We start from the raw sequence: 11,166 nt of genomic DNA on the forward strand, positions 1-11,166 counted from the left end.
CTAACCCTGAAGAAACATGGCTGGAGGCAGGACTGCTGCCCTGCCTGTTCATGACAAGGACAGTCCTGCTTGGTTTTGGCGGCTTAGGTCTTAAGCATAATTTTGCTAGCAGCTAATTATTCTGAGGGGTTTTATGGAAGATCAGACCACTCAGTGAGGGAACCCCTGGCAATGCTCCCCTCACCTCCCTGACCTCTGGTAAAAGATGATCCATTTCAAAGCACCCAGCTGTGGCTTTGAGATAATCAGCTCTTAGTTCGTAACTTTAATCCTCTATGGAAGGTCAAGTGATCAGTAGCACACTTGGTCCCCAACAGTGTTGTGACATGAATGACTGAGACCAAGAGATGGATGCAGGCTTTCATGGAGCCAGGGGCCCACTGGCCCTTAGGTTGGCCCCCATCTTACCTTGCCCCCTATTCCAATAATGCCCATTGCAGGACTCAGTCCTATGTGCTCAGATCCTGAATCTAGGTGCACAGCATCAAAAATACTAGTTTTAGAAGAAAATATGATGTATTTAATCAGGCCAAAAGGCACTGTCATTCTCCCATTTTAGCCACTGTGTATGGCCCCCTGGTACTTCCGTCCTTCCATTCAGGAGAAGGCCTGAGAGGGTCTTTGGTGGTTGGGCATACGGGGCCGGGGCTGAAGGTAACGGAGACACACACATTGTGTATTTGTTGAAGTTGCGGTCTTGCTGCAGAGGCAGGAGTCAGAGGCAGTGGAGAACAAGCACCTCGTAAGTGTGCAGCCAGGGAATAACCCAGACCTCAGAGTAGCAGCTCAGAATCTGAAACAAAGAATGGCTCACCTGAAAATCCTGACTGCTACAGAGGTTGCTACCCACTTAGGGCACCTTTCCTTATCACCCCAGAACTAGCCTGGGTGGTCAGGAGTTCTGTGTAAGAGTGTGTATGTGTGTTCCTCACTGGGGTCTTCCCTTGCCCCCAGTTTTTATTTTGAAAAATCCCAGCTATGCAGGAAGCATAAATACAAGGATTGAAGTCCAGTCCAGCCTGGCATACATACATGTATGACCCTATCTCAGTAATCATATCAAAAAGACTGGGGGCGTAGCTCAAGTAGTAGAGCACCTACCTAGCAAGTGTGAGGCCTTGAGTTCAAACCCCAGTACCACTAATACTGTGTGTGTGTGTACTTTTCATTTATATAATTTGTTAAAATTTGCCATATTTCTTTCTCTCTCTTGCTATCTCTGCAGTTATATATACACACATATATATGTATATATATATACATATACATATATATTAAGATACATGTCATACCATACATGATACATTTATCATACCATATATGACATATATCATGTCATATATCATGTCATGGCATAGATGATATATGTGATTACATATAGATACCGATATCTATATATACCTCATCTGTATAATTTCTGAATTATTCAAAGCTTTTCTTCTCTAATCTTACACCCCAAGTCCAGAGCCTTTCTCTTTTGAGATGTGCCTCTCAGGGAGTGAAGAGCAGGTTGTGCCGGTCACGCAGATCCTGTGAGGGGTAGGAAGATGCTGCCTTTCACGCCGTGTCCCTGAGAAGGTCTCTACTCATGTTCTCGTATCTGTGTGCTGTGTGGGAATACTGGTGGCCTGACCTCAGGAATGACGTTTGGAAGCACCCCACCAGTCCTGGGGGGAGAATGGTGGGGGGTGGTGAGGAAGTGCCTTACCCGCTTTAAGGTGGGGTTGGTTTGGAAGTTACAGCTCTCCAGAGGAGGGTGCATGTTTTTCCTGCATATGGTTCTGCCAATTTCCACCTCCAACATGTATTTTAGGCCTTTCACGACCTGAAGAGAACAAAGGGTCAGGGTCCTGGATTACTCAGCACAGGATGGAAAGGTGGCAGCTCCCTGCTGATGAGGGGTGGGGCAGGTGGGAGAGGTGGAGCTGCGGGGTAGGGAGGAAAATTCAGGACTTGCCAGAAGAGCTGCTGGAAAGGAAGTGTGCCTGGACTCCTGTCTTCTCTCTCCCTTCCCTCTGCCTACTCGAAGGGCTGGCTATGATAAGGGCTTTATGTCTCAGAAAGGATGGCTCCTTTCTGCCCTGTATTCTGCATTCATTAGGGACCTCACACTGGGGTTGTCCTGGCCCCCCAGACAAAGGCAGTATCTGTCATCGGAACCCACCCTGCAGCCCCCATGAGCCTGCAGTGCTGCAAGCCTTCCCTGCTCCTGTTTTGAGTTTCAAAAAGCCCTTCTCCACTGGGATATGGCAGCAACCTAGTTTTTTCTCCTCATTTGTGGTCTCTGAGTAGTTGGGGTCTCTGGGTAGTCTCAGTCCCACCAAATACTACCTGAATGAAGTCCCCAATGAAGATCCTCTGAGGTACAAAGGATCAGTGTTCCATCCCCCTCATGGAGGACCTTGGGCACTCAGGTCCATATCATTGCACTAGGCTCCCTAGACAAGGCAGTGCCTCGCCCAGGCAAGATCCCCAGCCCTGAAGAAGACTGTAATGATCATCCCTAGCCCTGTGACCCAGAGTAACTACAAATGCTATGAAGCCATCAGCCTTAGAGCAGGCTACTACCACCTTCTTCCTCTTCCTCCAAGCACCCCACCCCCACACACACACGGATGTCATCTAAAGCCAGCTTCCCATAACAGCAAATGGTGTCCCTGGATTTAGCAAATGACAGAGATCACCTGCCAGCCACCTGCTGGTGCTGTCTCCTCACTATTCTGCATCCTCTCATCCACATTGACGTGTTCTTGGGACACTGCAAGGATGGCTGTGCCCTGTCAGGTCCCCTCTGGGAAGGAGAGTGCTCAATAGTTGCTGTAGGTCACTAAGAAGAGTGATGGCCTTGCAGGGTGTGACATTCAAACAGGCTGGAGGCAGAGTGGGTTTGTCAGTCAGGGAAGGAAGTGGCTTGGGCTTAGCTCAGGGATGTGAATGAACACATCTGGTGGACAAAGGCAAGAAGGCCCTTGGGGCTACAGATGAAAGGTGAGGCTGGGACAGGGATTCCAGGACCCTGATGAGGGCAGCTCTGACTTGCAGTGCAGTGGTCCATGCCGCAGGGCCATCAGCTTCAGCTCGCTCAGCTCTAGGAGCCTCATTATGGCCTGTGCCTCCTTACTCCCACTGAGTAAGCTCTGGCCCAGAGGCTTGGTAGTTTGAGTAAATTGTGCTTAGCTCTGGGTGACACTGGTTTTAGTGCTGTCCTCAGACTCCCATGCTTGTGTATGCTCTAGGTGGTTGGGGTGCTGTAGCTTGGCTCCCCAGAGCTGTCCCTGAAATGCTGGTGACCAGACCCCCACTCCGCACCTGCACCATGGCTTTGCTGATATGGAATTCCTTGAACAAGAAGATGTCATTTGTGCAGTTGTTAAACTTCTCCACACTGTGCCTGGCTGCTTTGAGGACTTCTGGGTTGTTCGTCTTTATTGTTTGGGGAAATCCTGGCTTTGCACCTGAGCTTTTAAGGTCCTGGGAACAAAAATCTGAAAGCAACAAAGAACCAGACAAGAACATTGGCACTAGTGAGATACTTGGTCCAGGGGTCAGGCCTTATGCTCAGTGATGCCCAGTGCTCCTCTCTGTCCATGTGACCCCTGGCCCCTTCTTCACTCTCACTGCATACACATCACCTGTTCACTTCCATCATGCATGTGCTGTGCATCCCCTCATATGCTCCATATTTGAAGTTGAGGACAGGTGCTGTGGGTGGTACAATGGTAGAGTCCCTGTCCTCCAGCCCCTGCCCACATAGCCCTTTTCAGAACCCAGGGTTATTTTCAGCATGTGACCTCCAGGCAGCAGGACCTCAGGGTAGGATGTGACCTTAAGGTATAAGGAGAAGTCAGCCTGGCCCCTGAGGCCACCGTGCACTGTCTACCCTCTACCTGCTCTGCTTGTCCCATCCAAGGATGCCACATTTCAGTGTTGTTTGACCCAGTCCTGCCTCCCACTGGTAAGGAGGCCTCCCCACCAGCGACCCTCCTGTACTCTTGCACCCTCCTTAGCACCACTCTCAGGCTCTGGCTCAGTCCCACTCAAGGGCTCCCATTCCCAGCAGCCTGCAGCACCTTCCTGTGCCACTTCTGTGGTTGCCTGGGTCCAAGCTGTTATACTCTTGTGAGTGAATGTTATCTCATGAACTTTGGCTGTGGAGCCTGGAGTGGAGGTGAGTGAGGCCAGCCAGGCAGGCTGGATTTCTTCCACCTTTTCCTGCTCTTCCTATGTGAAAGATGGGGGGAGCAGTATGAGGGGGCTTCTGCCCCAGCCAGGCTCCTGCTTATGCCAGACAGAACTCAGTACCTGCCTCCTTCGTTACCCATGCTTTGCTGCTACCAGAGAAGTGGACTGAGAGACTCCAGGGTTCCCTGATGGCTCTACTTAAGTCTGGCTCACTAGAGAACCTGAGCCATTTGTTCCTTTCAACTTAGCTCACCCATGGTACTCATGACACCTGCCAAGCCCCTTCCTGAGCGCTCCTCCTCCTGCCAGCGCTGGGCATGGATGCAGAAGTGTAATGTTTTCCAGATAAACAAGATCAACATCAGAGCAGCAAGAGAAAGGTGGGGAAGTGGGAGTGCAGGGGCCTGAGTGTGGGGAGCCAAGACTGGGAAGCCACTGGTCAATATAGCCCATCTGTGGGGTCTCCTCTCTGTGGCACAAGGGGTGGGTGGTATATTAGAGAAGACATGGGTGGTTGGAATTCTGTGACTTTGGGGTATCCCATGGGCTCTGAGGGAGTTCAACATTGCCTGACCAAGCAGAGCCCCACCTGGCAAATGGGCCTCCCCATTTGGCTCCAAGGTCAGGAACACAGCACCCCGATAAGCCTACAGTTACTGTGCCAGGTTTGCTAGGCTTTGGCTCCCAAAGAACCTGACCTCCCCTTAGAACTTTGTGACTGGGTGCTGGTTTGTGGGTTGTTCACAGCTGTGTCCTGCTCAAGTATCCTCAAGGGCTCTCTATCACAGTACACACTCCAGCTCCTTGTGACATCCTCACAGAGGCCTTGTGGAAGGCCCCTGAGGTCCAGAAAAACACTATCTGCACCTGTTCTTGAGTGTTAGCTGCTGGACTTGGTTGGCCTGGGTGAGACCCTGGAAGCTTCATCCCTTGGCTCCTGGAACAAGTAGTGACAGTGGAGGTCTCCTGGGCTCTGTCAAAGTTGATGTCAACCTATGAAGGGATTGGCAGGATCTGAATGACAGAGATTGCTTTCAGAGAACCTGTGCTTACCAACCACTCAAAATTCAGTGTGCTTTTAGTAATGACAAAGAACTGTTGTTTTTTAGCTGGCTTGATATTTGTTAATCACTGTAGTTCAAATAGCAGAGAGGCAGACGGACACTTTTTTGGGGGAAGATAGCATTTTCAGTGTATCTGTGCCATCAGAGATTAGTGTTTTTTTTTTTTCCTCAAGGTAAATTCATGTGGCTGTTTTGTTCTTTGCAAAAACATTTGTGGCTTTTTTTGGATATAAACTTACCTATTTTGGCAGGAAATTTGAAATTTTGAGAAGAGTGTAGCAAAAAATGACGATCTTTCTTGATATCTGGAAGGTAACTTTTATGAACTGTTTTTCAAATAAAATACATGAGGTGGAATGCATGGGCAATGCACTAGAGAGGGAGGAAACTTCCAGAACACACTGAGAGGGAGGTGGGGCAGGGGAGGGCAACTGAGGGAGAATCTGGCACCACCCACCCAGACAGTTTTCCCTAAGGGGCGAGGGATTAGAGAGAAGATTAGTGCCAGGTCCTGATGGGCACCATGTGCCCCCCCAGGTGCTGCCACAGGGCAGTCAGCACTATGAAGAGCAGAGAGTTGAGCATCCAGGGTGCAGATGCAACATGCTGGAGAGAGGATGCGAGAGTCTATGCCCATAGTATTAGGATATCAGCCTCTGACATCTGGTGTAGGCTTCTTCCTGGGCAGTACATGAGGCCAGGCTCCCAGAGGGAGCTTCAGGGCTGGGAATCCATGGCTCACAGAGTCTAGGGTGGGGCGGAGGGCGGTCCTTCTGCTCCCAGGTGGTGAGGATCAGAATGAGAGGGAAGCTTAAAGATATAAATTTTCTGTATATATCACAAAGGACTCGGATACCAATGTTCCGGTTCCTATTTCTGTTCCCATTCCCTCCCCCCCACCCCTGCCTTCAGAATCCTAACACTGACATTGGATTTGGTCTTCATATGTCAGGCTCTTCAGTCCTGTGTGGGTGTCAGCTCCCTACACTAGCCTGAACATACTTTATGTACATATATTGACTCTTCACAAAGACATCCAAGAGTTTAAATGAAAGCAGAAGTCAAACAAGTGACCCTGAACTTGGGGGCCATTGTGGGGATGCAGTTGGCTGCAGCAATGGTTCACTGTTTCCAGATGACAGAGACCAGAATTGCTCTGGAATTACCACCCACAGAGTGGCCAGGATCCTAAAGGCCTTCCAAAGTAGCTGCTAAAACAACCCAGTAGTCATCCCTTACACTGGTCACATGTCCCTGTAGGTGGGCAATAGAATTTGATACATGCCACCTTCCAAGTACTGAAGCTTAGTGGGAGATGTGCCCTTTGGACAGCTCCCCTTTTCCCTGCCTGCAGTCAGGGAGGGGAGGTGTTCAGGGGATGCTTGCCTTGCCTACCACCTTCCTCTTTCAGGAGTGTTCTAGGTGTGGTTCAAGAGTTGGAAGAACCCCACTTTGTGAACCATCTCTGAGAAGGGAACTCAGGTGTCCCAGGGCCAAATGCAGATGGTCCCTGCTGGTGCCCGTGCCATGTGTTGACTTGGGGACTCTTTTCTTAGGGCTGGTGTTAGGACCCTTGGGGAGGGCCCTCATCTCTTAGAGCTTCAGTCTAGGGGCTGGCCTGAGGACTGGGGCCTGGAAAGTGAATGTCCAGCTCTGCCACCTGGGGGTGAGTCACCAGCACTCTGCGCTCTCTGCTTCTTTCACCCCATGCCATCAAACTTCCTTGAGTCTGAGTTCTTGCTGGAAAGTCCATAAATTCAATGGGCCACACCTGGCTGTTCTCAGTTCCTGAGTGATGAGGAATGAGGTTGAATGTGCCCCCCGACCCCGGCACACTTGGGATGCTGGTCTCTCCTAGGATTAGTCCTGGCTTTATCCTACCGGGATACACTCAGTGTTGGAATCCCTGCTCACTTTCTGTGAAGCTGGAGGCAAGCTACTTAACCTCTGAGCCTCCATGTTTCAGCTGTAAATGAGGATGATGATGGCACTGACCTCTCAGTGAGGTCAGAATACACATGAAACAATTATATAATTATTATCCAGTGTATCAAATGGAATGTAGCCACAGCAGGGGACCTGTAAGTGCAAACAGATGTGCCCTATTGGAAGCAAGAACTCTCAGTACACAGGGAGACAGTATTCCCCTCAAGGTCCAACCCAGGCAGCAGTAGCTCCCAGGGCTCCTGTGGGAGGCCCTCTCACCCCCAGGATGTCTCTGTGGCCTGGCATAGTCCTCTAGCTCTAGCTGTAGTGGAGAGCATGTGGCTCTTGACCATGGTTTCCCTGTCCAAGCTTAACCGGAGGGGGTGGGGGGTGGGGCAGAGTGACATGACTGCCAGGGTGCTTCCTGGAAGAGGGGACAGGTTGAGAAAGAAGGGCTTTCCATTTTCAACCAACGGTGAGAGGACCGAGGAAACCAATGTGGCAACTTCCTACGTTTTGAAGGGCTCAGTGTGCCTGGGGCCCAGTGTGTGAGTCACTGTGGATTAGCTCATGGCATACAGAAACTAGATACCCAGAGAATGCACCCCTGGTGTCCCTGTGCCCCTTCCCTGAAACCTTCAGAAGGTTCTGGAATCTGTTCTGAGGAAGCAAGAGAGAGGCTGTAGAGGTCATGGCATGGGTGGGGCAGATTTCTGGCTCTGTTTGACCCCAAAGGGGCATCCAGGCACTCTCACTATACAGACAAGGACCTGAGGCCCTTGCTGGAAGCACCAGGAAAGATTGAAACTTGAGGGGTTGCGGGGAGGGGGTGGTCACCAGGACAACAGAGGAAGGGCCTGACCCCACAGCTTCAGGAGCAAGGGATGATGCTGCTAAGGGCACCATGACCCACCACACACCTTGTGGTGCCACCCCTGAAGCAATCAACTACAGCTCCCCAGGATAGAGTGGCAAGTGCAAGGGTCTATATCTAGTAGGCAGGTGCCCCCAGGTGCCCTGTGTGTGAGGTGGTCTCTGGGTGCTCATCCTGGCCCAATGGCAGAGAATAGAGAATAGGTTTGAGGTGGCAGTTCCAGGTCAGCTCAGGGGGCTGTAGCAGGGAGAAGCCCACCTCTTGCAGCTGTAATGCAGCCCTGGCAGTCTGACATGGGGGGAGGCCTGGGGAAGGGCTCCGTCCAGCTTCACACACCAGCCTAAAGGACAATAGCATGGTCGATAACAAGGCACTAACAGCAGTCTAGCATCTTGGGTCTCAAGGATTCCCCCAGGAAATCCTGTTACAACCCTGACCCTACCCTGTTGGATGAGGTCACCAAGGCAAGCAGAACTTATGCAAATCATGAACAGAGAGTATAAATAATTAAAAGCTGGGACAGGTGAGACATCAGGCTCAGTGTTCCCTCAAGGAGATCTATCACTGAGGCTGAGAAGGGCTTGTTCTCTGGTGTTAATATCCAGCTTCTGCCCCAGGATCTCCCCCTGTCCCCATGGCATCAAGAGGGTGGGGAACAGGAAGCCAGTGTGTATCAGGAAAGGGCCAGGAGGAGAGGCCAAGAGGCAGGGGTCTGGCCTCACCCTGTGAGCTAAGAAGGCAGGGAGTCAGCAGGAGGCAGGGTTTGAGGCTCTGAGTTCAGCCCCACTGCTGTCTCTAGCCTTCTGCTTAGCAATGTGCTAACCATCTGTTGGCTGAGTACCTCCCTACCCAGCTGCTGTGGCTTGTCCCCTTGAGCACGGAAGCTGTCCTCCTCTCACTCCTGCTCTGCATGGTCCCCAAGTTACAGCATCCATGCTATGTCAGGTCTAGAAGCCTGGGACTGTGCCCCTACCTCAAAGTCCCCCTGCCTGGTCACCTATGGCCACGCTCCAGCCCCCTCCGAGAGGAAGGAGGGCAAAGCCAGTTGCTGCCTTGGGGGCTGTCTCTGTCTACTGGGTGGTGGGCTGTGGCCAGCTTCGTTGTTGGTTAAATGAAGCAGGGCCCTCTAAGTCTCCATCTATCTAGGGGCTGATTCTGTGTGCTGGGGAGGATATTGGCCCAACTCCAACTCCAGGAGCAGGCAGTCCTTGCTGTGTGACTTGGGCAAGTCACCTAACCTGGCTATGCCTCAGTTTCCCAGTGTAGGCAGTGTCCTCCTGGCTCCTCCCCCAGTGGCTATCACCATGCCAATTGCAGGAAGGAGGAGAGTATCTGATGTTATCCTTAGGGTACCTGGAGGTAACTCACAGGACAGCACCCACAGGCAGGCAGGAAGGACAAAATGAGTCCGGTCATAGATAGAAGTGGCTTGACCACAGTGCATCTCCTATTCTGTGCCCCTCAGCTCTCAGAAGCAGCAGGGAACAGAAGAACTTCCCCTATCCCGGCAGGGGCAGCCTATACAGCTTCATCCTGAAGTCTGCTCCCCCTGCCAACCCCAGCAGCTGCTGCCAGGACCCAGAGCCCTGCACAGTGGGGCTCCAAGCCAGGAGAGTGCCCTGGGGAAGACCTTAGCCAGGGAGGAAGCCCAGGGCATCCTGTACTACTGCCATTGGCAGTCTCAGGAACAGCATGCAGGTGAATGGCTGGGAAACCCTCCTCTTACCTGGGGCAGGGTCCCCGCAGGTTCTTGATGCAAGGCAGCAGAAGGTGAAAAGTGCCCAGGCCAGCCACATGGTTGCCTTGGAGGAAGGTAGTGCAGGACAGTGGGCTGAGTACTGACTGGGCTGGGGAGGTGGAGGGGGCTGCCTTTTTGAGGCTGGGGAGGGGCGTGGTTTCTTGCTGAATCATTTTGACCAGAAGCCCTTCATCTCCAGATCTATTGGCCACAAAGGCAACCGCTTCCTTTATAAAAGTTTCCAAGCAGCGATCACTTGCTGGGGGAGGAGGAAGAGAACAGACCTGTGAACAGCCTGGTGCAATGTTCTACCCCAGGACCACACGTGGGAGAGATGCTGCCGTAAAACAATGTGGAGACTTTCATAAGCAGAGTCACTTGACTTCCCTTCCTCAAATTATACACCCCTCTCTCACCTTATCAGGGAGTTCTGAGTGGCCCTTGGCAGGAGACTCTGGTCTCCTGATGTGAGTGGCCATTTTTTCTTGAGCAGGAAAACAGGATCCAGACTGCAGAATCAGAGCATGAACATCGTCAGACATGCATGCACCCTCTGAATGATTTTTGCACCCGGAAATCAGGAAGATTTCCAGTGCAGAGTTTGCCAACTGCACTGTTTTCATGTTCCATTTTTGGGTTCAAAGCTGGTAAAGGAGAGGAAAGAAGAGTGTGTGTCTCAGAGGTTCTGGTGCCCTGGCAATCCTCCCTTTACATGCCCAGCCCAAGGGTTAACAGTGAGCCTCAGAAACTGGGAGGCCTGAGTGGAATTCTGGCTCTGCTTCTTAACACCTATTGATGTTAGACTAGGAACAACATATCTGTGCCTCAGTTTCCTTCTGGGAAGGATGTGGTCAGGATTTAGAAGCTTCCTCAATATGAATACTCAGGGCTGGAATAGCTTCAGAGAATTCTATGTGCCCCTGAGAACGGGGCTGTGCAGGTAGTAGGAAGATGTGACCATGCCATTGTCACCTAGGCTGACTGCATACACACACTCTGAAACAGATCCCAGGGAATCTGTACCAGATGGGTCTGGCTGTGTCATACTGAGTTTTAGGCAGGGAGATTTGAGTTTGTGGGACTGGGATGAGCCACATAATCTCAGGGGCCCTGAGGGCCCTGGTTGCTCTGAAATTTGTTGTGAGGACTGCTATCTAGGTATTTGTCACCAAGCATGGGGGCAGTGCTCAGTATATGGTGGCTGCCATGACTGCCCCCATGGCCCTGCTTGCCCTGACACACTTGGCCCTGGGATCCTCATCTTTTGGCTGTCACATGAGATTTCCAGGATATATTGGGTTTAGTACCATCCTCAGTTTCAAGCATCCACTGGGGAGTCTTGGAATATATACTTCATGGATAGGAGAGAAATAACTGTATAA

General features: G+C 51.4%; 1 protein-coding gene across 1 annotated transcript; it reads right to left on the reverse strand.

Moving 5' to 3' along the window:
• Positions 1 to 434: 434 nt before the first annotated feature.
• Cst7 (cystatin F) lies at positions 435 to 9,906 on the reverse strand. Its single transcript, XM_020171581.2, has 4 exons — positions 9,773 to 9,906; positions 3,310 to 3,485; positions 1,709 to 1,825; positions 435 to 793 (listed from the first exon to the last, which is right to left on the reverse strand). Exons 1-4 carry the CDS (start codon positions 9,840 to 9,842, stop codon positions 716 to 718), a joined length of 441 nt encoding a protein of 146 aa, XP_020027170.1. The 5' UTR covers positions 9,843 to 9,906; the 3' UTR covers positions 435 to 715.
• Between the last annotated feature and the right edge of the window lie 1,260 nt (positions 9,907 to 11,166).

The sequence above is a fragment of the Castor canadensis genome, chromosome 5 (assembly GCF_047511655.1).
Source record: "Castor canadensis chromosome 5, mCasCan1.hap1v2, whole genome shotgun sequence".
Lineage (NCBI taxonomy): Eukaryota > Metazoa > Chordata > Mammalia > Rodentia > Castoridae > Castor > Castor canadensis.

Excerpts from the sequence above, each read along its gene's own strand:
- Cst7 (XM_020171581.2), bottom strand. The coding sequence starts at position 9,842 with ATGTGGCTGGCCTGGGCACTTTTCACCTTCTGCTGCCTTGCATCAAGA. Across the intron at positions 1,826-3,309 it reads TCAGCAAAGCCATGGTGCAG|GTCGTGAAAGGCCTAAAATA; the intron begins GTGCGGAGTGGG and ends TGTTCTCTTCAG. Across the intron at positions 794-1,708 it reads CCAACCCCACCTTAAAGCGG|ATTCTGAGCTGCTACTCTGA; the intron begins GTAAGGCACTTC and ends TCTTTGTTTCAG.